We start from the raw sequence: 27,212 nt of genomic DNA on the forward strand, positions 1-27,212 counted from the left end.
AGCCACTAGCTCAGTAAAGCTTAAAGCAAAAGGAAACCTGTTACATTTCTCACAAGATTTAGTGTCACTGTTCATATTTATTGGAAAGTGATAACTGAAAGGTTTATTGAATTCTGAAGTGATTTTTATTTTAATCATTTATATCCTCACCTGCTTTCAAGTGACATATTAGATTATATAGATATTAGATAATATGAGATATTATGATCTTCTGTTCCATAATGAAACCAAACTTTTGTTTCTGTAAATATACATTAGGAATGGTTATGTCAGCCAAAATGCAAATATGCAATGCAATGGAGTGACAGTCAATTAAAACAACATTTTTTTCCATATAGTAAATGACATAACTAACTTCCATATAGTAAGTAACATTTAAAGGGACACTAGTAAGTGACATTCTTTCCTGTTTCTAGAATCTGGTACTATTCTAGAATAGAAGAAAAGAGTTTCAGGATATAGTTCAGTGTAAGGGGTTCTTTGCAAGACTGGTTTGGGTCCGCAGCTTCTAAGAGGATTCGTTATGATACCTCTATCAGTTGTTTGTTTGTTTGTTTTAGACTGACTAGAGTTTTTACTACTTTGTATGATGTACTGATAACGTAGCTTTAGAAGTGATACTATTTTATACCGTGTAACAAATACAATAAAACTTATCCTAACAGAACCATACTCTTCCCCTATGGACCAAGTATAGTTTCTACTGAAAGCCAAGGGCATCAGAGCAGGTGTAGTAAAATCATTACACTTTGTTGCTGAGTCTCTTCTCACAAAAGAGGATGTCAATGACATGAGCAAGGAGACACAGCAGGTTTTTCCGGTCCTTACCCATCTGGCTGGGGTGGTACAGAATCCCTGTTTTGACTTGTACACTGGCAGATTTTACTATGCAAGCTGTGTATCTCAGCATTCACCACAACCTTGGGGACAGCCAAGTGTCACTTTATTCCCGAGTTCATGGTGAAGAACTCACTTTAAAACACAGGGAGAGCTGGGTAGTGATGTGGGTTGCATCACGGTCTCTAACCCAATATTTCTTAGATAAGATCTTTCTAACCAGCTGATTAGATGGTGGCTTTGTGGCATTTGGCGCATTCATTTTCAACAGGATATATCTGTTTAGTGCACCCACCTGGTTCCTGTCAAAGAGATGACCCATTCAGAGAAACAAACAAAAATCTAGAGTTTCCAGGATACAATCGAAAGCAATAGGACTATGTATCCCCTTTCCCCCCAAAAGATTGTGTGGTATCTTCTCAGGAAATTCACTTAATATTATAAAGATAAAATGAATTTATCTGACATTTTCAAAGACATGTCATACTTGGGAATTTTCCGAATGTTCTGAACTAAAACAGAAGCTTTTTAATAAATGTTGGTTACATGAAAAAAAAAGGGGGGGGGGAGTCCCTTAGTTGATGTAAGTTTAGGTTAACAAACTCCTTGAAGACAAGGACTAGAATCCAGTCCACATAATTACTAGGTGGTCTAAAATTGTAGGCTGGCTTGAATGAAAGGAATCTGTCTTGTGTGGAAAGCTCTGCTGCCCTTCATTTGTAAGCAAGCAGAGTAGTCCACACATGACATATTATTTGCACAATGTCCTGTGAGGCGGGAAAGGCTGACTATGGTCCCATAGCACTTTTTCCCATTAGATGATACTAGAGTGCCACAATAATGCTGTACTTGAAACTTAGGCTTTGGAGTTGCCCCATAGGTGAGAATTAAATCTCACAAGTCTTCCTCCAACATTATTCAATCTGAGATACTTGGAGTGAAAGAGAGCACTGTTTGTAATTACACCAGGACAACACAACATCTTGACTATACAAAAAATAGTGTGCTCAATTCTGCTAACCCACCAATGCAGAAGGGCCGTTAGGAGCCCCAGCTTTACCCTGAGGGATTAACTATGTCTTTTGAGGCTGCAAAATAGGTGACAAGATTTGAGATTTGTAGCACAAATATTCTTTATCCCACCTCCTAAATTAGACCCAAACCAAGATCATGGTTGCCCTCCATGGTAATGCCTACTCGGCCTCCCTGTTCCTGTATGAAATCACAGCTTTTAGCCAACCCAGAAAACAAAATGTGGTTCACTAGAAACTCAGATCTGTTTCTTATTCTTTGTTAATGTGTGAGTCACTTAATTGAGAAGCTTGTGCTGTAAAAGGAGGAATGTGGGGATACGAGAGGCAGGACAGCACAGGGAAATGTGTGAGAGTAAAACCAACCTTTCATTACACGCTGTTAAATTTATATCTTTAAGTGTGGTCAATGCAATGTGAACAAAAAGTGTCCTATGGTGTTTACAAGTGGACGAACAAGAGGTATCCATCCTGTCGCTTGACTCCTTTAAAGCAGGGCACAGAATCAGCTTGGTGCTGTTTTGTGGGCACAGTGTATGTCTCTGAGGGGTTACAGAGTAGCTCTTCCTACCACTAAGTAAAGACGACCAGAGTTAGGATTAAGAAGGTGTCTTCAGTCAGATTTAATTTAGGCTATTAAATTCTGATGATTTTTCTTAAAAGCTAATTCAGACGAAAGGAAGCTATGGGCCTGACCCATCAGGATAAATGGCCCAGAAGCAAGCAACCCTGTGGTTTTGCAGATGTGACTTAAAAATCGAGTCTTATGGGGATACCTGGGTGGCTCAGTCTGTTAAGCGTCTGACTCTTGATTTTGACTCAGGTCGTGATCTCATGGTTTGTGACACTGATTCCCCAGTCGGACTCTGTGCTGTCAGTGTGGAGCCTGTATGGGATTTTCTCTCTCTCTCTCTTTCTGCCCCTTCCCTGTGCACTCTCTCTGTTTCTCTCAAAATAAATAAACTAAAAAAATAAAAATCAAGACTTAAGGGTAAATATTAATAAAGAAAAATGATCAAACTGTGTTAGAATCTGGGGGAAAATACTTAAAGTATACCACATGGAAAATGAGACTGAAAAAATGGGGAAGTATAATTTGCAAGGAGAGAATTTGGCCTCTTCAAATGGAAAAATCTGATTTGGAGGTTTTTTGTTTTTACAATTTTCAAAGGGTAAAGCTACCCTTTATGAACTTGTCTGTGTGCCTGGGGCTGGAGCAGCCCCAGACTTTGTATATAATTTAGTGCATATTGGGAGTGGCAGTTTGGCTGGAGCTGAGCTTGAGGAGATTGAGGTAGCTAAGGGATTTGTTTTGAGGCTGTGCTGCCTGGTAGGCGCAGTGTTTTTACTAAGATTTTGTGCTTGTTGGGGTGAGTTTACAAGCATCTTCCTGCTCTATTTCAAGATGCCCCCTTACATGTCGTGTTTCAGACCCAGAACACTTTGAATACCACCCACATGAGGCATGAAAGGGCTACGTATTTCTGCAATCCGTTGCCATGAGCTAATGGCAAATGTCATATCCCAAACTATATGTCTGGACATAGACATAGTAGAAAGATCTATGTCGTCAAGCAAAATGGATTGATCTTACACTGAGCTGAGCCACCATATCCCCTGCCTTATTTAAAACCAACAGCATTTTATTATAACTTTAAAAAAAATTTATAACTTCTCCTGTAACTTTTGCAATGTCTCATTTTCTCTCTATTCTCACATCCAGTTAATTTAGCAAGCACATACTTCTGATTAATTATTTAAGCAACTAGAAAGTTTTCATGGTTACCCATTTACAGGCATGTTGGGTAGGAATCAAACTACTTTAAGTAAAAAGACAAAATTCGTAAAGTAATTCCATTTTTATAAATGCTTTCATGAGAAATAATTTCATTACCAAACATAAAAGAAAACAACTTTCCACTGATGGAATGGTGGCTTGCCGTGGCTGGATATAAGTTAATATTCCGGGTGTTCCTTAAGCTGCACAGCTTGCTGACCTTATTCTCATCTGGGAAGTTTTGCTGCTACAGACAACTGACATGATGCAGATCCTTGCTCTATCCACTTACTAGGATTTTCTTTTGGAACTGATTCCAAATGGGGTTTTCTTAAGGAATATCTGGTTTTAGGCTGGGTATGCAAAGCATGGAAGGGCAGGACATGGAAGAATCAGGGTCAAACAACTGGTTATAAAATTTAAGAAAGAAATTAGATTGAAATAAACATGGTATCCATTCTCCCTACCCCATTCGAAGTCTTCTTTTCCAGTGAGCAGCCAGAAAAATAGCGACCTCAGGTTAATTAGAAAAAAGTCTCAATGTTGAGTACGTTGAGTTTTGGAGTGAGTTTGTCCGATTTCCTGTCTTTTCTATATATTTTTATATTTTTATGGAGATATAATCAGAAATCCTCATGTAGGGAAGTGAAAGTCACTCTGATGTATCGAAACCATATGCAAGTTCTTGCATACTTTACAGCTTTGCTATTCAAAGCATGGTCCCCAAACCAGTAACAGCTTCACCCGGGAGTTTGTTAGAAATGCACGATCTTGTGTCCTGCTGTGGAAACTACTGAATCTGCATTTTAACAAGATCCCCGGGTAATTTGTTTGCACACTAAAATTTCAGAGGTATTGCTTTATAGTGTTCTCTTTGCCCATTCCCGGCCTCCTTTTTGCTTAATCTGCCCATGTACTTAGAAAAGAGTCAGTTGTTTGAACATGGATTGCTTTGCGTATTTGCTGCAATGATTGCTTTTGATGTGGTGCTCTTTCTCTACCAGGTGCAAACTTTTAGGCCACCAGTGCTTGGGGTCCTTAGGAAATGATTATGTGCTATAATCAACTTTGTGGGAGGCACACTTATCTACTCAAACTGTAATTAGGAAGTTGTGTTTAAATAAAATTACACAATACACACCAAACTTTTGTGTGAGACTGTGGAATGTGAAGCTGACCAACTACTAACATTCATCCAAGAAAACCAAAGAGAAATATTCTGTTTCACCACTAGGTGGAAATAGAGTAACTGTGAGCATATTTTTCAGGGCCATGAGCTACTACAGGAGGTAAGCTGAAAGGAACCTAAGAAATCATTTGGTGTAATTCTTACCTCCTTAATTTCAGAGCTGAGAAAACTGAGTTTTGAGAGATATTAAGTGAAACTGCATCTGTCTTACAAATGGCAGGCCTCTACAGCTACAGATGGAAGAGTTGCTGGTAATTCTTGATCCTTCAACCATTTTCATCTATATGAATAATGTGTTATTAGTCCTTCAGCATGACCAGCACAGTCACTTACATTTGTCAGGATAGGTTTAAGATAAAACTATTTTTCTTTGTCCCTAGATTATATATTTAGCAATATTTATATATTTAGTAATATAATTAATCTCAATCAAGCAGCAATGCTCCCTTTTTGCAATAAAGAGATATACTCAACTATCCCATAGAGTCATGCAAGATTTTAATCAGATTTGTTTTTACAACATTTTTGGTTTTTACATTGCATATTGGGTTCAAGTTAAGTAGCCTAGAACAGAACTTCAGTTAGCAGGTTAAGGAAGTAGTTAATGCTTTTCAGAACTTGAAACCCATTACCATTAATGGGTACCATTCCCTTACCAAGAAAGGAAGGGAATCTGAATTTAGGGCTTGAGGGACATTAGAAACAATCTACTCCAATCTCTTTCTGTATATACATTACAGGTGAGAAACATCAGAGAACAAGGGATTAAGTGTGTCGCCCACAGCCACAAAACAATGACCATGCCCTTCTTTGTTTCATGAGAGACTCTAGCAGGTATTTTGGCCTATATCTTTCTGTTGTTTGTTGGTGTGTGTTAACCACAAAAGGATTATTTCCACTCATTACCTCAAAGAGTGTGTTTAAAAGTTAAGTTTTAGGTAATACTTCTGTGTTCAAAAACTATTTCTTTTTTTTTTTTTTTAATGTTTATTTCTTTTCTGAGAGAGACAGAGCATGAGCAGGGGAGGGGCAGAGAGAGAGGGAGACACAGAATCCAAAGCAGGCTCCAGGCTCTGAACTGTCAGTGCAGAGCCCAATTGGGGCTCAAACTCACAAACTATGAGATCATGACCTAAGCCAAAGTCTGATGCTTAACCAACTGAGCCACCCAGGCACCCCAAAAATGATTTCTTAAGTAGTTATGTATTAAATACCATTTTCCTTTTGATATTTCTGTAACATGGTTGATTATGATAATCTAAATATTAGTATTCCAGGACAGAGTCCTGGTCATTATCACCATGTTCTATACAAAAATGGATAAAACATGTTGAATCAGCACATCAAGCATGTAAGTCCAAACACACAGGAGCCGCCTCTCCAGGAGGCAGGGGCAGCAGATTGTCCTGAGTGTTTGGAAGCCACCATTTGGATCGCTGACTGAGCAAATGGCCCGTTCAGCTGCCCTCAGAACTTGAACATCTTCCAGCAGTATAGCCTCAGGTGTGGGACATGTGGGCTCTTAATGGCACAACGATGTGGCCTGAGTCACTCAGTAGTAAAATGGTACCACAAGAAAAACTGGGGTGACCCTACAATGAGGGCAGGGACTTGAAATAAAAGAGATACAGTGCAGGGGAGTAAATGTTGTGAGGCATGTTGGGAAATGACCAATCTCAGATTTCAGTTTGTTGAGGACGTACATGAACCAGTATCTTGGTGTGGTTCTCTGTGAACTCTGAACTCCATGAGCAGTCAGCTATAGGCAGCCAGGCACCGTCCTGTTCCACAAGGTCTGCAGTGAGAAGGACTGGACAGGGATCTGTCCACTCTACAAACATTCGCTGCCTTATGTCCTCTTTCAAACAATTGGAATAACACTTGCAAAAATTTAGTGGAGCTCAGAGTTAATGGATGTAAAGTAGCCAGGAAGCAGGGTGCCTGGGTGGCTTACCAGGTTAAGCATCAGGTCATGATCTCCAGGTCTGTGTGAGTTCAAGCCCCACATTGGGCTCTGTTGTGCTGACAGCTCATTGCCTAGAGCCTGCTTCAGATTCTATGTCTCCCTGTCTCTGCGCCTCTCCCCCCACTCCCTGCTCACACACTCTCTCTCTCTCTCTCTCTTAAAAATAAGCCTTAAAATTTTTTAAGTAAAGAAAAAGTATGGGGAAGCATAGCCTCTAGCACAAGCAGACACGCAATAAATGGACCTTATCTCCATCACGGCAGCTGGTCTCTCTGTGTGGCAACTTTCTTACCTCATCCTAACTCACTCCCACAGGACCTGGGATCACAAAGTCAAATACTGCGACAGGTAGACTTTGAAAAGTAGAACGTTCTACACAATACATACAAGGTGTTATTATAATTAAAGGCAACGAGGAAACGCGCTGGAGTCTCAATTCTTGGGAGTCTGAGGACAGACTATGAAGGGCTCACTCAGCTAGGAATAGAAACGAGTGACATTCTTGAATGGTTACCTTTAATAGCAATGACAGTCACTTCAACTGAAACTTCTTAAGGAGTTGTAGTTTGTAAACTGAACCTCCTAGGACATCTTCCCTTGCCCTGTGCCTTCTGATAAAATCGTCTAACTCAAATCTAACTCACCCGCCCTGAGGCTCAAACTGGGCATGGGTGGAGGAGACTGGGGGGCGGGGGGGGGGCGGGGGGGGGGGCGGGGGGGGGCGGTGGCCCGAAGAGGGGGAGAACAGATTCTCTCAGGAAGGTATGGGATGTGGGTTAGTCCGCTAAGAGCAGAGACGAGGTGGGTAAAGAACTCTATCGCTCAGCCAAACCACCACCTATCAACCGATTTCTGCCGCCCAAGCCATACTCGGGCTAGTGGATTCTTTAGGGTATTTCGAAGAAAAAAGAGTGGCGGCCTGCAGGGAAAACGGTGCGGCCCAACAGGGGTGGGACCGGGCGCCCCGGTGGCCCCTCTGGCTTCCCGGCCATGCGGAGGCGCTGGAACGTGCAGGCGCCGGCGTCCGGGGCGGCGTGGGGCGCGCCGGGCGAGTTGCCGCTTGCAGGAAGCGCCGGGGGGAGCCCCCCCCATCCTACCTCCGTCCCCGGGCAGGTGGAACGGGTTCGCATTTGGCGACCGGGGGAAAGAGGCCCTGGGGGCGTACGGGGGGGGGGGCGGGGCGGGAGCGGGCGAGGCGCGTCTCTCATTGGCCTCTCGGTGCCGCCCGGCACGCGCCGCTTTTATAAAGCAGCCACGGTTGCCGGCAGGTCGCAAGCCACGCTCCTGACGCCCCGCTCGGCTCCACTCGCTCTGCACGCCCGCCCGCCCGCCCGCCAGCGCCCACCATGGCCACCCTTCAGCAGTTGGTAGGAAGATGGCGCTTAGTGGAGAGCAAAGGCTTTGACGAATACATGAAGGAAGTAGGTGAGGCTCCCGGCCGTGCGGCGCCTGTAACGTGGCGAGCCTGTGTCTGTTTCTAGGTCCCCTTCAGCGTGCTGAGCCCAGCGGCGGGGCGTGTTCGGCCGCTACCCCCTGTACACCCATGCATCTCCCATCACCCCCCCCCCCCCCACCACGTGGGCAAGCAGCCCGGAGAGCAGCGCGCGCCTGCCGCCCGCCTGAGGATTCTCGACACGTTCTGTCTCCTGGGCCTCCCGGCTCTGCTTTCCCCTAGCCCACGCGGCAGCCACCCGCACTGCTTCTTGCCCTTGAGCGCGCTCCTCTTCCTCCCACCCCAGGCTTCACTTCTTTCGACCTCCTTCGGGCTGCCCCTGTAACTTTCCCTGTTTTTCTCTTCCCGCTACTCCTCCTCCGACCCCCCGCCACCATCCTGCCTCTCCCAGTCGCCCCGTCGTGGCGGCACCCACTCCTTTCCCACCTTGCGCCGGCACTGCCTCATCTTTTGTGGCTAGATGGAGCACGGGTTCCCCCACCCCTACTCTCCTCCACGGGGGCGCGGGGCCGGGGTGCGGTTCCCCGCAGAAGCCCTTTGGAAGGTCCGATTGGGGCTGCCGCTTCAGCTTTCGTTCCGCCCTCGGCTGCCTCTCCCTAAACCTGCCGGGCGCTTGGGTTTGGTACGGGCATCCTCTTCCCCCCTACCGCGCGGCGCTGAGAGGCGTGGCGCTGGCGACACCGACCTCGTGCTGGCGGTGCTGGCGCTGGCCGCCCTGAGCGCCGCGGTGGGCGGGTGGCCTGTGCCAGGGAAACAGCGAGGCCTGCTGAGCCTGGGGTGGGGGGGTACCCTCCGCTGCCCTGCCCTCTGCGTGTTGAGGGTGAGGGGGTTTTACTGGAAAACCGCAGTCAAGCTGCAGAGCCCTCCTGCGGCTGCTTGCCAGCTGCCTGCCAGATGGGTGTGGCCCTGCAGAAGCCCTGGACTGCTTACAGCCTTCCAGGAGTATGAGCCTCTGGAGGAAGATTCCAGTTTTCCCTCTCACTCTGAACTGTACTTGATTCTCTATTATTGTCCTTTTCTAGGCCAGTGGCAACGAGTATGCTCCTTGACACAATGGGTGGATTAGCAAACAAAAATGGACCTTTGTGGCAGGCCATTAGGGAGCTACTGTGGAGTGGGATCGAATCCTATAGTGTGGATCTTATCTGGAAAGGGGCTTCCTTTCTGGTGTAAAAATTACTACGAAGACCCTCTATTGAGACCTAGTCCCCCTGGCACTTCAGAAACACTCCTTCTTAGCCTTTATCCAAGACGATGACAGCTTAAGCTGGTTCTGTGGTGAATCTTGAGTGTATTTATGATACTGTGAGTAAAACTGGAATGCACTATTTTGGTGTGTGTGCTGTAAGTCTATCTAGATCAAGAGAACTCTGGAGAAAGCCATTTACTTCATTCATATCCAGGAAATGTGTGTATGTGTTCACTTTTGTGAGGACCACATAATGCCATTTCTCTGCCCATTGAAAGTGAATGTGTTTACCAGATGGCTTATTTCCAGGGTTCTAGAGTCATGAAGGTTGTCAAGGCTCAATTCCTTAAGGGGCAGTCAAGGTGTGGGAAGAGCAGAGCCCTTTGTCCAAAGTGAGAATAAATAATCACTCACTAACAACACAAGGCACCAGCCCCCAAAATGACAAAAGAGAACGCATCAAGAAGACATTGCAAGCCTAGTTGAATTTTTAATCATTAAGCCAGTGATTTTTGCTTAGGTTGTGGTCTCGTCTGTGAAACCAGGGTTTGGCCTAGATCTAAGTTTCCTTGTAAATGTTAACGTTAAGGAGAAATACATAGATTATAAACTCAATATGATATCAATATAGTAATTGAGTTACGCAGCTCTGAAATGTTCACTGTCTTTGAGGGTAAATTTTTCCCAGTTTATTAGCATCATGATTGTGGAGTTAACTCTTAAAAAACTCTTGTGATATTTGAATAGAGTTGATTTGGATTTTGTGTAGTTATTAGTCAAAGATTTATCCAGGGCCTTGGATGTGTCAGACTGGGTGCTAGAGTCCTATAATACAACATTTGGCAGAATTGAGTAGATAGATTTAGCAATCCAGATTTCTTCCCTGACTTTCTGAAGGCCAGCATAGCATGGTGGCCAAGAGCTGAGATTTAGAGCCAAACTGTCTGTTCTTTTGGTTCCCAGCTCCATCACTTCCTAGCTGAATGAGCTTCGGTAAGTAACTTCAGTGCCTCACTCTTTCCTCTTGTAAAATGGAGACAGTGCTACCTCTCACACAGTTGTTGCAAGGCTTCCTATTAATCAATACATGTTAAGTTCTGGCACATGGTAAGCACTGGGTTTGTGTTTACACTTGTTATTGAGAAGTGAATAAGTGAAAATATGTAGAACATAGCAACTGCAGTTGAATTACTCTATTTGTTATGTAAACCATAGACTTGGTCTTCCTGTTATTTAACATGGGGTAACATTCTACAGGAGTGGGCATGGCTCTGCGAAAAGTGGGTGCAATGGCCAAACCAGATTGTATCATCTCTTCTGATGGCAAAAACCTCACCATAAAAACTGAGAGCACTCTGAAAACAACACAGTTCTCATGTAACCTGGGAGAGAAGTTTGAAGAAACTACAGCTGATGGCAGAAAAACTCAGGTCAGTCATAACTTAACAAAATCCATTCTAGACTTAAAGTCCATTCTAGACTTCTAGAATGATAGATTGTATTAATAATAGTCTTACTGTTTATGAGCAAAACTTAACGAAAAAGTGAAACTAGTTTATGAACTGAGTTTGACAAATTAGTGAAAGTACCAGCTTCATAACTTAGTGTATTTTGGAAAAATAGTTTAAGAAACATGAGAGAATGAGTGTCTCTTATAGGGGTCTAGATTGAAAAGCATAAACTATATTATGAATAGAGTCGGTATAGTTAATGAAGTGGACCCAGAAAGGAAAAGATGAAAAAATGTTGATTAAGGAAGTTACGAGTCATGGAAACTCTTCTTGTAACATACTTTGGAAGATTAAAAAGTGTTATTTTTGCAGACTGTCTGCACCTTTACAAATGGCGCGTTGGTTCAACATCAGGAATGGGATGGGAAGGAAAGCACAATAACAAGAAAATTGGAAGATGGTAAATTAGTAGTGGTAAGTGCCGATCTCCTTATTAGCACTCATAGTTCACTTAATTGTTCAATATCACTGATCGTGAACATGAGAACTTTAGATTTTGCAAATCAGGGCTTTCGTTTGCCATACACACATCATAAGCAAAATAATGGGTTCTAGCTTTTCAAACCCAGGAATTTTAGAATGTATTTTCTGGGGTGCCTGGATGGCTCAGTCAGTCAGATTTCCAACTCTCGATTTTGGCTCAGGTCATGATCTGATGGTTTGTGAGATGGAGCCCCACTTGGGGCTCTGTACTGGGCATGGAGCCTGCTTAAGATTCCTCTTCTCTTTGCTCCTGCCCCACGTGCATGCGCGCATTTTCTCTCTCAAAAAAAAAACCAAACCATTTTCTCCATCTATGAAGTAGATTACAAAGTTTCATAAGATGCTGACCCTAGTATTGAACTACTACCATTGTTCTGGGATGCATGACTAACCTAATTCTTTAATATCGTTCTTCTAGGAGTGCGTCATGAACAATGTCACCTGTACTCGGGTCTATGAAAAAGTAGAGTAAAAATTCCATCATCATTTGGACAGGAATTAGCTGTGAGGATGAACAAGCTCAGTTCAATGAGCAAATCTCCATATGCTTTTTTTTTTCATCACTGTGTTCAATTATCTTTATCACAAACATTTTACATGCAGCTATTTCAAAGTGTTGATTTAATTAGGATCATCCCTTTGGTTAGTAAATAAATGTGTTTGTGCTATGCCAGTGTTGTATGCTTTTTTAAATTTCATAGGAAATTAGTGGTGAATTTTAATAAGTATGAATTGAATAAATTCTGGAGTAGTCTTAAGGGTCCTAAATTGAGATAAATTTTAGTAATTTATATAGAGAACTACTTCTGTGGCAGATACACTACCAATCATTTAAGCTTGCCCTACACTATTAGAACTTTGTATCAACTCAAAGATCTTAAATTTCTGGCAAAGACTATTCTCATTAAAAATTGTTACATAATCTTTATAATTTAAATATTAGAATAAAAGTTAAATTACCATCATTGACCAATGATCATACTTTTAACGGTGCATTTATAGCTATTATTCAGGAATTCTGCAACCCAAATTCTCTTAACTAATTTTCTGAGGACGTGCCATGTGCCAGGCAGTGATCTAGCTGTTGAGGCATATCTGGGTACAAGGTCACATCATTGCCCCTCACTGTGAGGAGAAACACCAACTTTGGAAGAACACAATCTGCTCATTAACAAAAGCCATAGAAGTAACAGAGTTCTAAAATGCTGCCTGTGTATCTATATAAAGAATAACCAGAATTCTGATGAACCCCTGTTCTAGTTCTCAAACCCAAATACAAACATCTGCAGTTCACATTTGGAGAAATAGCTTGTAGACATTGGGCTAAAGCTTTGTATGCATGATAGCCGAGGTAACACTTCAAGGAAGTAGTACCATTATCTCAATTCTGTAAATAAGAAAACAGACTAGCGAATCTGTTAAAGGATATAGGAAGTAGTAGTGCTGTATTGGGAACCTACATCTTATAGAGTATACTCCATGTTCAGTCATTCTGCAACACTGCCTCTTATCAGCTTGTATTAAGATCCCGAGTCTATAAAGTCCCTCAAATGTAATAATTGAGACCTGCGAAACCACCCTCCATGCGTTGAAATGTTAGCTGGTAAGAATCTTCAGAATTGCTGAAAGCTTGCAGTCAGGGAAAGAGCTCAGCTCACTGACGCTCTAGCCCTGTGCTGTCCAATATGGAGCCCTAAGGGGCGCGGGGTGGCTCAGTTGGTTAAGTGACTCACTCTTGATCTCAGCTCAGGTCATGATCTCATGGTTAAAGAGATAGAGCCCTGAGTTGGGCTCTGTGCTGATGCCTGCTTGGGATTCTCTCTGTCCCTCACTCTCTGCCCCTCTCTCACACTCTTGCTCTCTCTCAAAATAAAAATAAACAAAAAAATACACATGTAGCCATGAGCCACAGATGGATGTTGAGGACTTGAAATGTGGCTCATCTCAGTTGAGATGTGTTGAAAGTGAAATACATATTGGATTTCAGACTTGATACCAAAAAGGGTTAAATTCCTCTTTTTTTAAATATTGATTGCAAATTGAAATAACATTTTGGATATAGTTGGTTACCTAAATATTCTAAATTAAAAAAAAACTAATTTTACCTGTTTCTTTTTCTTAAGGTGTCAGGGGAAAATTTTAAATTATGTGTGCTAGCATTTTTGTGTCTGTGTTTTTTTATCGGATGGTGCTGCTCTAAACTTCCTTTTCTATTTGAATTTCCATCTTGCTTATTTTAGTCTTCATGCTAGAGTTCCTCTTCCATCCTCTTTTTCAACTTCGAACAATAGTATACACTTACACAACTCTCTCTGAACCAGACCCTGGACCAAGTACTATAAAAGTTTTGTAGTTCTTAGAACCACCCTAGATTATGTTCATTAATGATTGTTTTCTGCATTTAGATGAAACTAAAGCTCAGAGTCTAGGTAATGGTCCCAAGCCATAGAGTGGATACAAGTCAGAGAACACATAGGAGCGCACGTTTATCTAACTGTAAAGCCTGTGCTTCTAGCCACCCGGCTCTAATGCCTACACTGCCTCAGTTTATGGACTGTAGAGTATTGCTTGCAGGATAGTAGGCTCATGTACCTTACATGGGTACTGTTCACATTTTGGGTGAGAGAATTTTCTACCGTGCTGGCAGATGGCAAGCATCCTACGACTTCGCATCCTAAGATCATGGCCACAGAATGCTCATGGCACCCATCAGCCTACCCCAAACATCCCATACACTCCCATATGTCCTATAAGGGTATGTACCATACCTGGTTGAGAACTACTGGATAGAGCAGTGTATCTCAACTCCATGTCACCTGGTGTCAGGTAAGCCCTTCTTTCTGCTAAGCGATCATTTAATGTCACTTGACTCCTTAGCAAAAGATAGAAAGTAGTGCCTTCATTGAGTATTTTTGTTTTCTTTTAAATGGTCATCTGCTGGAATGTATTCTGGCTAGTTCTACAACACACGGGATCTCTTGGGGACTCACTTTTACCCCAGATCTGTCAGGTCTCCTGTTTTCTATGCTTCAATCCTTTGTTGCTGATAACCTAGTAGACATTTCTTTATAGATGTCATGTTTAATTTCAAACTTGTTTAATCTTCCTAAACTATAATATGATGATGTAAGTGCTTGGGCTTTGGAAGTAGAAAGTCCTGTAATCCAATTCTGGCTCCCTACCCTTTAAGAACTGTGTAACTCTGACTTCTGATCCTTAGTTACCTACCTTCTTTGTAATAAGATACCACATTGTCTGACTCATAGCATTGTTCTAAATATTAAATGAGATAATGTATGTAAAGCACTTAGCCCAAGGTCCAGCACATAGTAAAGACCCAATGCCTCTCCAGTACTGCTGAATAGAACTTTCTGTGGTGAAACGGGCTATAACATCCGCACTATCCAATAGAGTGGCCACCAGACACATGTTTGTGGGTATTGAGCACTTGAAATGTAGTGAGTGCAATTGAGGAATTGAATTTTTTATTTTGCTCAAATTTAATCAATTAAAATGTAAATTTAAATACCCATGATGCTAACCTCATGTTTTCCAAAATTGAGTTTCTTAATTTTGATCCCAAACCTACTCCTCTTGCAGTATTCTCCATCTTAGTACGTGGAAATGGCATTTTTCCAGTTCCCAACATGAAAGCCTAGGAGTAATCTTTAATTCCTTTCTTTTTCATACAAAATCTAATCCGTAAGCAAATTATTTCAACTTTACCCTCAGAATATATTTAGAATTCAGTTACTTTTCACCTCTTCTGCAGATACCATCCTGGTTCAAACACCACCATCTCTCCTCTGCTCTCCTGTTGGCATTTTTATTCTCCCAGAGCTATCATATTAAAAAACAAGGTTAAAGTATATAATCCTCTGTTAAGAAGCCAAAGTCTTGGGGCACGTGGGTGGCTCAGTCGGTTGAGCATCTGACTTCAGCTCAGGTCATGATCTCATAGATTGTGAGTTCAGGCCCCGCATTGGGCTCTGTGCTGACAGCTCAGAGCCTGGAGCCTGCTTTGGATTCTATGTCTCCCTCTCTCTCTGCCCTCCCCCAACTCAGTCTCTGTCTCTGTCCCTTTCTCTTCTCTGTCTCTCTCTCAAAATATAAATAAACATTAAAAAAAAAATTAAAAAAAGAAGCCAAAGTCTTTACAGAGGTCCTATCTATTCTTGCCTGTGTCTCCCAACTTCCCAATTCCTCTCCTGATTTCTTCTCCTATCGCTCCCCTCTCACACATTTCCCTTCAGGCACTGACTTTTTTTTTTTTTTTTTTTATGTTTTTATTTATTTTTGAAAGAGAGACAGAGAGAGAGACAGCACAAGTGGGGGAGGGGCAGAGAGAAGGGGAGACACGGAATCTGAAGCAGGCTCCAGGCTCTGAGCTGGCCACAAAATAGAGCCCAATGTGGGGCTCAAACTCAGGGACTGCAAGATCATGACCTAAGCTGAAGTCGGTCCCCCAACCTGCGGAGCCACCCAGGGACCCCAGGCATTTGACTGTTGTTGACACAAGTGTGCTCCTGCCTCAGGATGTTTGCACTTGTTGCCTCTGCCTATAAAGTCTTTCCTAAGGAATCTGCGACCCAGGTTTTTCAGCTTTCTCACCTCTTCAGGTGTCTTCTCAAATGTTCCCCTAGGAATAAGTCATTCCCAGACCACGCTATATGTAATAGTTATCACGCCTCCCCCATACTCCCTGTTCCCCTACACTGCCCTTGTCCTTACCACCAGCCCCGACTAGCTATATATCTACTTAAAACTTTGGGTGGGGAGGGGGTTATTATCCGTCTCTCCCACTGGAATGTAAGAAGTCCATGAAGAAGGGACTTTGTTTTAACAGCGTTCTCTAGCACTCGATTAGTAAGCAACTTGGCACACAGGAGATACTCAATAAATACTGTTGAGTGATTAAATTCTTTAATTAATGGCTTCTTTGTACTTGTTTAACACATTTTAATATTATTTAAGACCCTTCATGATTTTACTTCAATTTATTTTTGAAACCATATTTCCTGCCCTTCGCCCACACTGTTCAAATTTAATCTGGTCTTTTACTTACACTAGAATAGTGTGCTTGATAATGATAGAATACGGATGAAATAGGGAGTGAGGGATTCCATCATTCTTCTGAACTGGTAGGTCATGACATTCTGCTCTACCAGTAAATAGGCTGGCCAATTTCGATCAACGTGTAAAATTTATCTTACTACAGCTGAGTACGGCCAACAGACAATGTTTATCACACAGAACTTGATCTGAGTTGTTTGTGGAACATGGTACAGATTAGATATAATTTACTACAAATAAGATGGATTCATATAAATCAAACCCTCACCGAAGAAAAATATGCAGGCAAGAGATGACTTAACTTTTGGATTATGTCTTTGAGTGCTACAAGGGCATGAACTGTTTTCTTCAAACACAATCTGAGTGCCTAAGGGTGAATGATTATGTTGAATCACAGCGGTGCAATCAGCCGTGCAATCTTTGTAGGCAATATGAGGTTTAGTTATATGCAAGTAGAATTATGTTGCCTTTATTGTCATTCAGTGGTTTCTTGAGTCTTAATCTCAACTGCTTTCCCCAAATCTGGTGTTTGTGCTATAATTTAAAAAAGGATGGGGTGGGCTGGGTGGCTCAGTTGGTTGAGAGCCCAACTCTAAGTTTTGCTCAGGTCACGACTCAAGGGACGTGAGATCAAGCCCTGCCTGTTGGGCTCGGCCCTGGGGGTGGAGCCTGAGGGTGGAGCCGCTTAACATTCTCTTTCCCTCTCCCTCTGTCCCCTGCCCACCCCGATTGTGCATATGTGCACTCTCTCAGAGTAAAATAATAAAAATACAAGTTTGGGAACCATGTGTTTACTACCTAGATTTTAATGCTGCCTGTGCAACCTCGGTTATTATTCAATTCCTGCGGCTTATTAATCAATGATTATTAGTGCTTGTTGTATTTTAAATTGACTTTTAAGTTTATGAGAATAATGATGGCTTTTTCCTGGGTTTCATGTACTCACTGTTTTCCTTTTCTGGTGTTGTCCTCTTAGAATTCACTGCCCTTTAGTAGGTCATGTGTGATGTGGATTAGTAGGAAGAAATGATGAAGCTGGTAAACTGGTTTAAAGAGCTGCGTGACACATGTTTTGAAATATTGTGAAAGGCAGGGTGGTATGACTTGTCACTGGTCCCACAGCAACTGGAAAATAACTCGAGTCTTATGACATCTGGTCTGTCAGACCAGTCACCAGATCATATGTGAACATTTCCTTGGGATCAAGTCCGTGGGCTCCTCCCATTCGTCCTTCTTCTTCTCTGCACACTTTGAAAATGCCTGAGAAGAGAACAATGATACTTCTGGAAGAGTGCTTGCTATGGTGCTGATGTCACATGGTATGGTGAACAAGATAGAGCAGGGTCAGGGGCCTTTCCTTTTTCATGGAACTAACATCGTAGTGTGAGAAGATAGAATCGTGGACAGACAATTGTAACAGATGGCACAGAACGATAAATGCAGCAAGAAAATAATATTAAAACAGTAGTGTGATAAGCAGTGAGTAGGGTTGAAGCTACTTTATATGGGATGGTCAGGGAAGGCCTCTCAGGAAGGGAATGTTTGAACCGAGACTTGAATAATGAGCAGAAAGTAAGCAAGTAAACACCTGGAAACAGAGTATTTTTATTTCCTCTCTAGGCAGAGAGGTTAGCGACTACAATAGCCCTAAGGGGGGGACAAACCAAGTGACAGAGTGACAGAAGCTTGTTGAAAGTGAAGCCATGAAGGGCACAATATAGTCTAATACTTGGGTAGGAAACAGAGCATGTGGGATCTGGGGTTTATCTGAGGGTCGGAAGAAACCATTGGAGGGTCTCGAGTAGGAAAGGGCAGAAGACAAAAAGATAAAACAATAAACTTAGTTTCACTTTCAGTAATAGAAAACTTGATATTTAGAAAAACCCTCTTACTAAAAACAATGGAAAATACTGGAAAAAATATTTTTAAAAATGTCTTTAATGTGACAAAGAGCTAATAAAATAGTGAGGAATTATTTGTCATGGATCTGGGAAACGAGATTACAAGCCCAACTGACAGGGCTGGTTTTACCATGGAGCATTTATTTCTGGTTCCAGAAGTGGCTGAGAGGCTGAACTGTGTTTTTGGCAACAAATGAAACAATTGGCTTTTGTCTGATGGTAGATGAGCTGGCTTCATCTTCTCCCGAATTAGAAAAAGTGTTCCTAATAGTTGAAAATTTGGGGATGAGGATGTTCATCAGAGTGCTATGTACTCTAGCAGAGAATTGGAAGGCATGTAACTTCTAGAAAGTGGGGGATTGCTTAAATAATAATGGTATGAACATATGATAAAATACTAACAGGCATAAACAATAAAAGACTACTAAGATCTTGGGGAAAGCTTCATAATGCACTGGAAAGTGAAAAGAAAATTTGACTGTATTATGTACATGTTGTCCCATTGTGTAACAATATGTGCATATATGTAGAAAAACATAAAAAATGGTAACAGTGGTTATCTCTTGCTATTGGGTGATGTTTAACTTCTTATTTACTTGCTTCTCTAAGAAAAATTTAAAAACATTTTAATATAAATAGCTATATTTATATTTTTAATGATAAATGAATAATATATTAGAAAATACTACAGAAAAAAATACCACAGAAAAGTACAAAGAAGAAAATAAAAGAGCCCTGGAAGTCTCACTTCCATAGAATATCAATATTAATATTTACTTATGAATATTCAGATAATTCTTTACGCATCTATGTGCATATAGATCCAAAACATTTCATACATGGGATCATACAAACCAATATTCTAGTCTTGCTTTTTAACTCAAATATTTACTTTTTAATTGAAGTATAATTGAATATAATATAATTGAATATAACATTCGCATTAGTTCTTTAACTTAAGTATTTACTTTTTAATTGAATATAATACAATTGAATATAATGTAACATTATATTAGTTTCAGGTATACAACATAATGATTTGCTATTTGTATACATCACAAAGTGATCATTACAATAAGTCTAGTTACCATCTGTCCTCATACAAAGTTACCAGAAAAATTAAGTTTTTTTCCCTTATGATGAGAACTTTCAAGATCTATTTTCTTAACAAGTTTTAAATATATAATACAATGTTATTGACTATAGTCATCATGCTGTACCTTTCATTCCCATGACTTATTAATGACTGGAAGTTTGTACCTTTGGATCCCTTTCACCTATTTCAGCCACAGCCCAACATCCCTCCCCACTAGCGACCACCATTCTATTTTCTATAGCTTTGAGTTTTGTTTGTTCATGTGTTATTAGATTCCACGTTTAAGTGAAATCATATGGTGTTTGCCTTTATCTGACTTATTTCACTTACTATATTACCCACTGGGTCCATCCATGTTGTTGCAAATGGCAAGATTTCATTCTTTTTATGGCAGAATAGTATTCCACTTTACATGTATATCACATCTTCTTTATTCGTTCATCCATTGATAAACACTTAGGTGGTTTCCATATCTTGGCTATTGTAAATAATGTTTCAGTGAATGTGGGGATGCGTATATCTTCAAATTAATGTTTTCGTTTTCTTCAGAGAAATACCAAGAAGTGGAATTGCTGGATCATATGGTAGTTCTATTTTCCCTTTTTGAGGAATATTCTCCATGGTGGTTGTACCAATCTACACTTCTACCAGTAGGGCTCAAGTGTTCTCTATAACCACAGCCATGTCAGCATTTGTTATTTCTTATATTTTTGATAATAGCTATTCTGACAAGTGTGACATTATATTTCATCGTGATTTAAATTTGCATCTCCCTGATGATTAGTGATGTTGAGCATCTTTTCCTGTGCCTATTTGGCCATGTGCATGTCTTCCTTGGAAAAATGTATATTCAGATCCTCTGTCCATTTGTAATTGGATTATCTATTTTTTTTTGTTTTGTTTTTGAGTTGAATAAATTCTTTATATATTTTGGCTATTAACCACCTCTCAGATATATGCCTTGCAAATATATTCTCCCACTCAGTAGGTTGCATTTTCATCTGTTGATTGTTTCCTTCCCTGTTCAGAAGCTTTTTAGTTTGATGTAGTCCCACTTATATATTGTTACTTTTGTCCCCACTACCTTTGGAGTCAGAGCTGAAAAAATACCATGAAGAGCAATCTCAAGGAGTAGACCCTCTATGATTTCTTCTAGGACTTTTATGGTTTCCAGTCTTCTATGCAGGTGTAATCCATTTTGAGTTGATTTTTTGTATGGTATAAGATTAATGGTCCAGTTTCATTCTTTTGCATGTGGCCCTCCAGTTTTCCCAACACCATTTATTGAAAACATTGTACTTTCCCCATTGTATATATATATTCTTGCATCCTTTGTTGTAAATCAACTGATCATATACGCATGGGTTTATTTGTGGACTCTATTATTCTAATGATCTATGTGTCTGTTTTTATGCGAATACCATACTGTTTTGATTACTATTATTTTATAATATAGTTTGAAATTTGGGAGTGTGAGCTCTCCAGCCTTGTTATTCTTTCTCAAGATTGTTTTGGCTATTCAGGATCTTTTGTGGTTCCACACAAATTTTAGAATTGTTTGTTCTATTTCTGTGGAAAAATACCATTGGAATTTTGATAGGGATTGCAATGAATCTACAGATTTCGTTTGGTAAGATGGACATTTTAACAATATTAATTCTTCCAATCCATGAGCACAAAATAGCTTTCCATTTATTAGTGTCTTCTTCAATTTATTTCATCAATGTCTCAGAGTTTTCAGCGTACAGATCTTTTACCTCCTTGCTTAAATTTATTTCTAGATATTTTAGTCTTTTTGATGCACTTATAAATGGGATTATTCTCTTAAATTCTCTTTCTGATAGTTCATTGTTAGTATATAAAAATGCAGGAATGGTGTGGAGGGTGGAGTGCTCACCTGCTGACACTTACAGGCTAGAGTAAGGATAAAAAAAACGACGTCCACGCACACCTGCAATCAGCAAGGCAGAGGGAGAGTGTAAAGATGGCTCCCGCCTGTGCCTCCGACCCGGAGAAAGTTCCAACAAGCTTCTGCACCTCCAGCTAATGACTTAAGGTTAGCAAATGAATCTCCTTCACATATTTTTCAATCTGTTGCTTTTACGCTGGGTCCTGGAGCAAATACGTCTGTGTGTGAGCCTTCTAAGAGTGGAATCTCTGTCCCCTATGGTATGTTTCTCCTGCACGTGAACCCCACTGGTTTTCAAAGCCAGGTATTTTGGGAGCTACCTCTCTGGGGCAAGGCTAAGGGTTGGGGTGCCTGATGGTGAGCACATACCCTTCCTCCCCAGAGAGAAGTTCAGTATTTGTGAGGCCCCTCCTGGCTTCTTCGGATTGTAGGTTGCTGAGGTGGGGGCGGGGGGGAGGGTTGGGGTTTTGGAAAGACCTGTCTCGCTTCCTCTGCCAGTCTTGATGTGGCCTTTTTATCATTTGTTGTGGAGAATCTGTTCAGCTGGTTTTCAGGGTTTTTTCTTTCAGAGAGAATTGCTGCATATGTGGCTCTCTCGATTTGTTGTGTCTGTGGGTGCAGCTGAATTCAGGGTCTTCCTTCCTAAACTGCTGACTTAAACCACCCTATCCATGTTGTTTTTTAATTTCATAATATTTAACTTTACTTCAACTCTGTTATTTATTTTATCAATTGCCTAATGATAAACATTGAAGGTTTTTTTTTAAAGTTTTCAGTTATTAACTATGGTTCAATGAACATTTTTATACATTGATGTAATGGAATCTTTTAAAGATATTTAAGAAGTATTTACCCTTCAGCTAGACATAGGCCAGGTATTGCCAGGTTGCAGACAAGGCTGACCTCAAAAAGTTGTAGAATTTAGTAGTACCTGATTAAAGAAACGTCTACCCTACAAAATATTTTGCCTCCAAGAAGCACTTAAACTATTTTAACAAGGAACACATTTTTTCCTTTATACAATTAAATATCTAAAGGTAGGGAAATTCTGATTCTAAAGTCAACCCTCATGGACAAGTTAAAGAATCAATATTTTATTTATGGTGGGACAGTTTGGCTCTTTCTCGTTTGCTGGGCTTTATGCAAGACCATGGTGTTTACCTGGGCACAACTCCAAGGGCCTGTATTCTCATTCTCATCTGTGTGGATGGCCCTGCGAGGTCACGTGAAATCTGTTTGGTTATGCCACTGATTTCCTGGTGTTTTGTGTAGTTTGTTTCTTGCTTGGTTGGTGTGTTGGTTTATTACTTTTCTGAAAGAAACACAGGGGAGAAAAACCCCAGTGATATGTTTCAGAATTTCAGAACAGTAGTAATGAAGATAGCGTTAACTCAGAAGTTTGAAAAGTTACATATAAGAGAACAAAGATTTCTTTCATGACAGAGTTGGTTTGACAAAGGTTTTCAGTAAATCACACAGCCAAATATAGAAGCAAAGCTTGCTGACTCAGTCTATTGCACTAACCACGAAATTCAGCTTCCTTCCTTAGCCACACAGGGCAGAAACACAGAGGGAGTGGGAAATATGCCACTCTTTCTGGAACAGGCAGACTTCTGGAAAACTGCCAGTTCTGGAGGTTAACCTGTGTAATGCATCATTTTACGAAATGCATACCACACCCAGAAACCTTGGAGAAATCATCATGACACAGATAAGATCATCTCAAAACTTTCTGATTTCATCTTGAAATGAGTAACATGTCAGTAGACGTTTCTGATGATAAGTTAAATTCTTTATTCTGGAAATAGGAAATAATCCTAGAATCCTAGACAATTTAAATCAGTGTTGATTCTGTATGTTTGGGCAGATTCTGTATGATGGGGAAGTAATGCTATTTCAATTCCACATATCAGGGGCACAAAGACACATTAAGATAAGAAGTAAGACACCAGACCAGAATGAGCCAACACAATGTTAGTGAAGGCAATAAATCTAAGGGATGATTTCATAAAAATGTCATCAGAATATTTGCAAGTAGAGAATCACATTTTGTCTATCATGTCTCTTATTTCATTGTACCTAAGTTTTATAAACTTGCAGTCATTCGTTTTGATCTAGGAGAACTACTTTCTTTATATCAAGAACAAACTTATATACAAATTTCATATCTCATATACAAGTCATGTCTTCCTTATTGTATTAGTTTTGATGAGTTAGCTGATGAGGTCTAAGTGTCCCACCCCATTGTCAGTATGTTCGAGATGGATTGATTGATTAATTGATTCATTCACTTCAGCAAATGTATGTGGGGCCCCCACAATGTACCAGACATCATGCCAAGGGCTGGGTATAAAAAACTGGATGAAGGTGGAAAGTTCTTGTCTTTATGGAGCTTAGAGTCAGCAGGGAGAGATGGACAAAACCCAAACTAACGTAGGAGCACCTGGGTGGCTCAGCCAATTAAGTGTCCCACATTTCATTTCGGCCCAGGTCATGATCTCACAGTTCATGAGTTCAAGCCCCACATCAGGGTTCTTTGAAGTTCTGTGCTGACAGTGCAGAGCCTGCTTGGGATTCTCTCTCTCTTTCTCCCTGCTCTTCGTTCGCTCATGCATCAGCGCTTGTTCTCTGCCTCCAAATAAATAAACAAACAAACATTAAAAAAGCTAGTGTAATAATTATAGATTGACACAATTGCTATAAAGGACGAAAAGGATGCTTGATGAAGAATAACACCAGGAACCCATAATGGGTAAGGTAGGGACAGCCTCTCTGATGAGGAGAAATTTAAGCTTAATCCTGAAGGAAGAAAAGGAACCAGGCAGGAGACAAAGAAGGGAGAGAATTTTTAGCAAAAAGAGTAAATGGCCAGAGGATGGAAGAAACTTGATGTAAAGCCAGGTGGAGCCCCTGAGGAGGAAGCATTGTGCTGGGGCAGGTGGGTATGGACTGGGTCAAGCTTTGCTGGGAAGTCACGTGGAAAGTTTAAAAAGAGGTAGGGGCACATATATCTCAATCTTTAGGGCCAGATATATTTTTGAATTCAGAATTTATTTTGCATTAAAAAATTTTTTTTTAATTTATTTCTTTTGAGAGAGAGAGTGTGAGTGGGGTAGGGGCAGAGAGAGAAGGGGAGAGACGAAGAGAGAAGGGGAGAGACGAAGAGAGAATCCCAAGCAGGCCTCACACTGTCGGCACAGAGCCGCACGTGGGACTGGAACCATGGTGGGGCTTGTACTCACAAACTGCAAGATCATGACCCGAGCCTAAATCAAGAGTCAGATGCTCAACCCACTGAGCTACCCAGGTGCCTCCAGAATTTGCTCTGCATTTTAGAATGTTAATATAATGCACAAATGAAACCATAAATTAACCCATATGTTACATAACTCTCCCAGAGGCACTTAGGGGTGGTACCCTATCATCAAACACATTAATATACCTGCAAGGAAACACGAATATTCACACAAAGGCTATGAACATAGTGAACAAAGACTATGTATGGCCCTGCATCAGTTTATCTCAGGCTTTGCTGCCAGATGAGTTCAGCTCCAATTAGATTTTGCCACCAACTAAATTATTTTAAAAAATCAGTTTTCAGAGCTTTGGATTTTGGATTGGTGGATGAGGGATTATGGACCTGTAATTATCCTCCCTTTCCCCAATCATTTGACTAACAGTAATTTATGTATTCAACAAATTATTTTTTTGAAGACTTTTCTATGTGCCAGGTAGTATTTTGAATGTCCAAAAGAAATGACATTAAACATGGAGCGCCTGGGTGGCTCAGTCAGCTAAGCGTCTCACTTCGGCTCAGGTCATGATCTCCCGCCGGCTGGTGAGTTCAAGCCCCGCATCAGGCTCTGTGCTGACAGCTCGGAGCCTGGAGCCTGCTTTGGATTCTGTGTCTCCCTTTCTCTCTGCCTCTCCCCTGCTCACACTCTCTCTCTCTGTCTCAAAAATAAATAAAGATTAAAAAAAAATAAAGAGTGGGCACCTAACCCACTGAGCCAGCCAGGCACCCCTACAGATATGTAAACTTTAAATGTTAATTTTTTACAGCACAATATTACTTACAACCACAGGACAAACCTGAATAAGCCAGCACAAAGCCTCTCGGTACGTAGGCTCATGTAGAAGAACCTAGTGCCAAGTTCTTGGTTAGAGGGTAGTGAGATGCTGGAATCTGCTGCCGGCTTCCCTGAAACTCCTTTAATGTCATGGTGTCCAAATCCTTTCAGAAATTCCTAATGCTCACCTTTGCCTTTGATAATTAATAGTTTATCTGCCTGTGATGAAATATTTGGTGTATAGCATATAGAGGAAACATAAGCAGAACCAAGAACATATGGATACTTCTGGCTCCAGATCATGAATTTCAGGACTACTCTTCCAGAAGTGCCAGATACTGAGGTGAGAACGTCACATGGTTTCATTTAGTCCTAAAACCAATGAGGTAGATACAAATATTATTTCCTTTTTAAGAATCAAGGGACAGAGGTTTAAAAGCAGTTTGAAGTGGACACTGGAGCTGTACCAATAAAGAGCGAGGCATGCCTGGAAGTTTCTTTCCCCCCCACCCTGTACCCTGCCCCCAAGGTGGAGAACAAGCAATGACTGACAGGTGTGGGAGTGTGAAAGCTCAGGTCCCTTGCGTCTAGTTAGGACAACTCTGAGATGTAGGTGACACTCCAGAGCTGCCCTGTGGATCAAGCTGAGCCAGCCCTCTGCAGAACTTTGCCTGGGATCACACCTTGTGTTGGTTTCCTTCTCTTCCTGTTCATGCTTCCCCTCCTCTCTTGCCCTCACCCTCTCGCCCAAGTCTCTCCCAAGCACTTCCTTTAACGAAGTGCTTACACAAAAATTCTTGCCTTTGGGTCTGCTTCTAGAGAACACAGAACAGCCCTGCTGAGATCTGGGGAATTCCTGACCTGGGGGAACCATGAGAGATTAAAAAAAAAAAAAATTGATTGTTGTTTAAACTGTGATTTGACGTGCAGCCGTAAGTAGTTAGAACTCCCTCCAAGTGCAGCCGTAAGTAGTTAGAACTCCCTCCAATACAGTAGGGACTTCTCCAGCTCTTCCTCAGCTGGAGCTATGGCTAAATTCATCATGATCAGGCAGACACATATTCCAGATTTAAAGTTTCTCTTTTCGCTGTAGGGCCTCAGCTAACACCCCTCTCTAAGTCCCCACAGAGTGCCTTGTCTGAGAAATATCGCCTTGGGTCAGGGGACACCCTTTATGGTAAATGAGGTATAACAAAGTTTAAGGGACCATGGAATCCACTGATCCTACCGTATCCACCTCTTGAAGGCAAAGCTGAGAGCGGGGTACGATCCGTCAGGATGTGGTTTGTACCATAGAACAAAAGCCATTACTCACTGCTGGGTATACCCAAAGGGAGGAATATGGAGGTTCAGGAACTAGAGGCAGGAATAGGAGTGGCCCTGCTCACCATTACTCCCCGTGACCTACTTCTTGTTCCTCTCGACATGCTTTTATAGCTTCCTTTCACTCTCCCAGCTTGGGTGTACTTCCAGCAGCCACAGCCGTGGTTTCTCATGGCCAGACTGAAGGCATTCTACCCACACGTGCACAGGGCTGGATGTTCTTGAGAATTTCTGTTCCCCTCCTTTCCCCACCGCTGCTGCTGGCCTGGGTATGGGACACAAAACATAGCTCCCTTGCCACAAATTAAGACAACTCTGAGGCTGAGCTTGCTTCTGGACCACCCCCCCCACCCCACCCCGCCACCGCCACTTCAAGACAGGCTCAGCGTGAGGTCTCATCCTGG

General features: G+C 41.5%; 1 protein-coding gene and 1 long non-coding RNA gene across 2 annotated transcripts in view; both read left to right on the plus strand.

The window, feature by feature from the left end:
• The first annotated feature begins 8,056 nt into the window (after positions 1–8,056).
• On the plus strand, positions 8,057–12,109 carry FABP5 (fatty acid binding protein 5). The gene is made up of 4 exons (XM_058699947.1): positions 8,057–8,225; positions 10,700–10,872; positions 11,266–11,367; positions 11,855–12,109. The coding sequence occupies exons 1-4, from the start codon at positions 8,147–8,149 to the stop codon at positions 11,906–11,908; spliced, it is 408 nt and encodes a 135-aa protein (XP_058555930.1). The 5' UTR covers positions 8,057–8,146; the 3' UTR covers positions 11,909–12,109.
• A 3,639-nt stretch (positions 12,110–15,748) lies between these two features.
• The window catches only part of LOC131495139 (uncharacterized), a 318,187-nt gene continuing 306,723 nt past the window's right edge, over positions 15,749–27,212 (plus strand). Inside the window, exon 1 of the long non-coding RNA XR_009253788.1 lies at positions 15,749–21,562. This is a non-coding gene — a long non-coding RNA (uncharacterized LOC131495139). The remainder of the gene's footprint in view (positions 21,563–27,212) is intronic.

Source organism: Neofelis nebulosa, chromosome 14 (assembly GCF_028018385.1).
Source record: "Neofelis nebulosa isolate mNeoNeb1 chromosome 14, mNeoNeb1.pri, whole genome shotgun sequence".
Classification (NCBI taxonomy): Eukaryota; Metazoa; Chordata; class Mammalia; order Carnivora; family Felidae; genus Neofelis; species Neofelis nebulosa.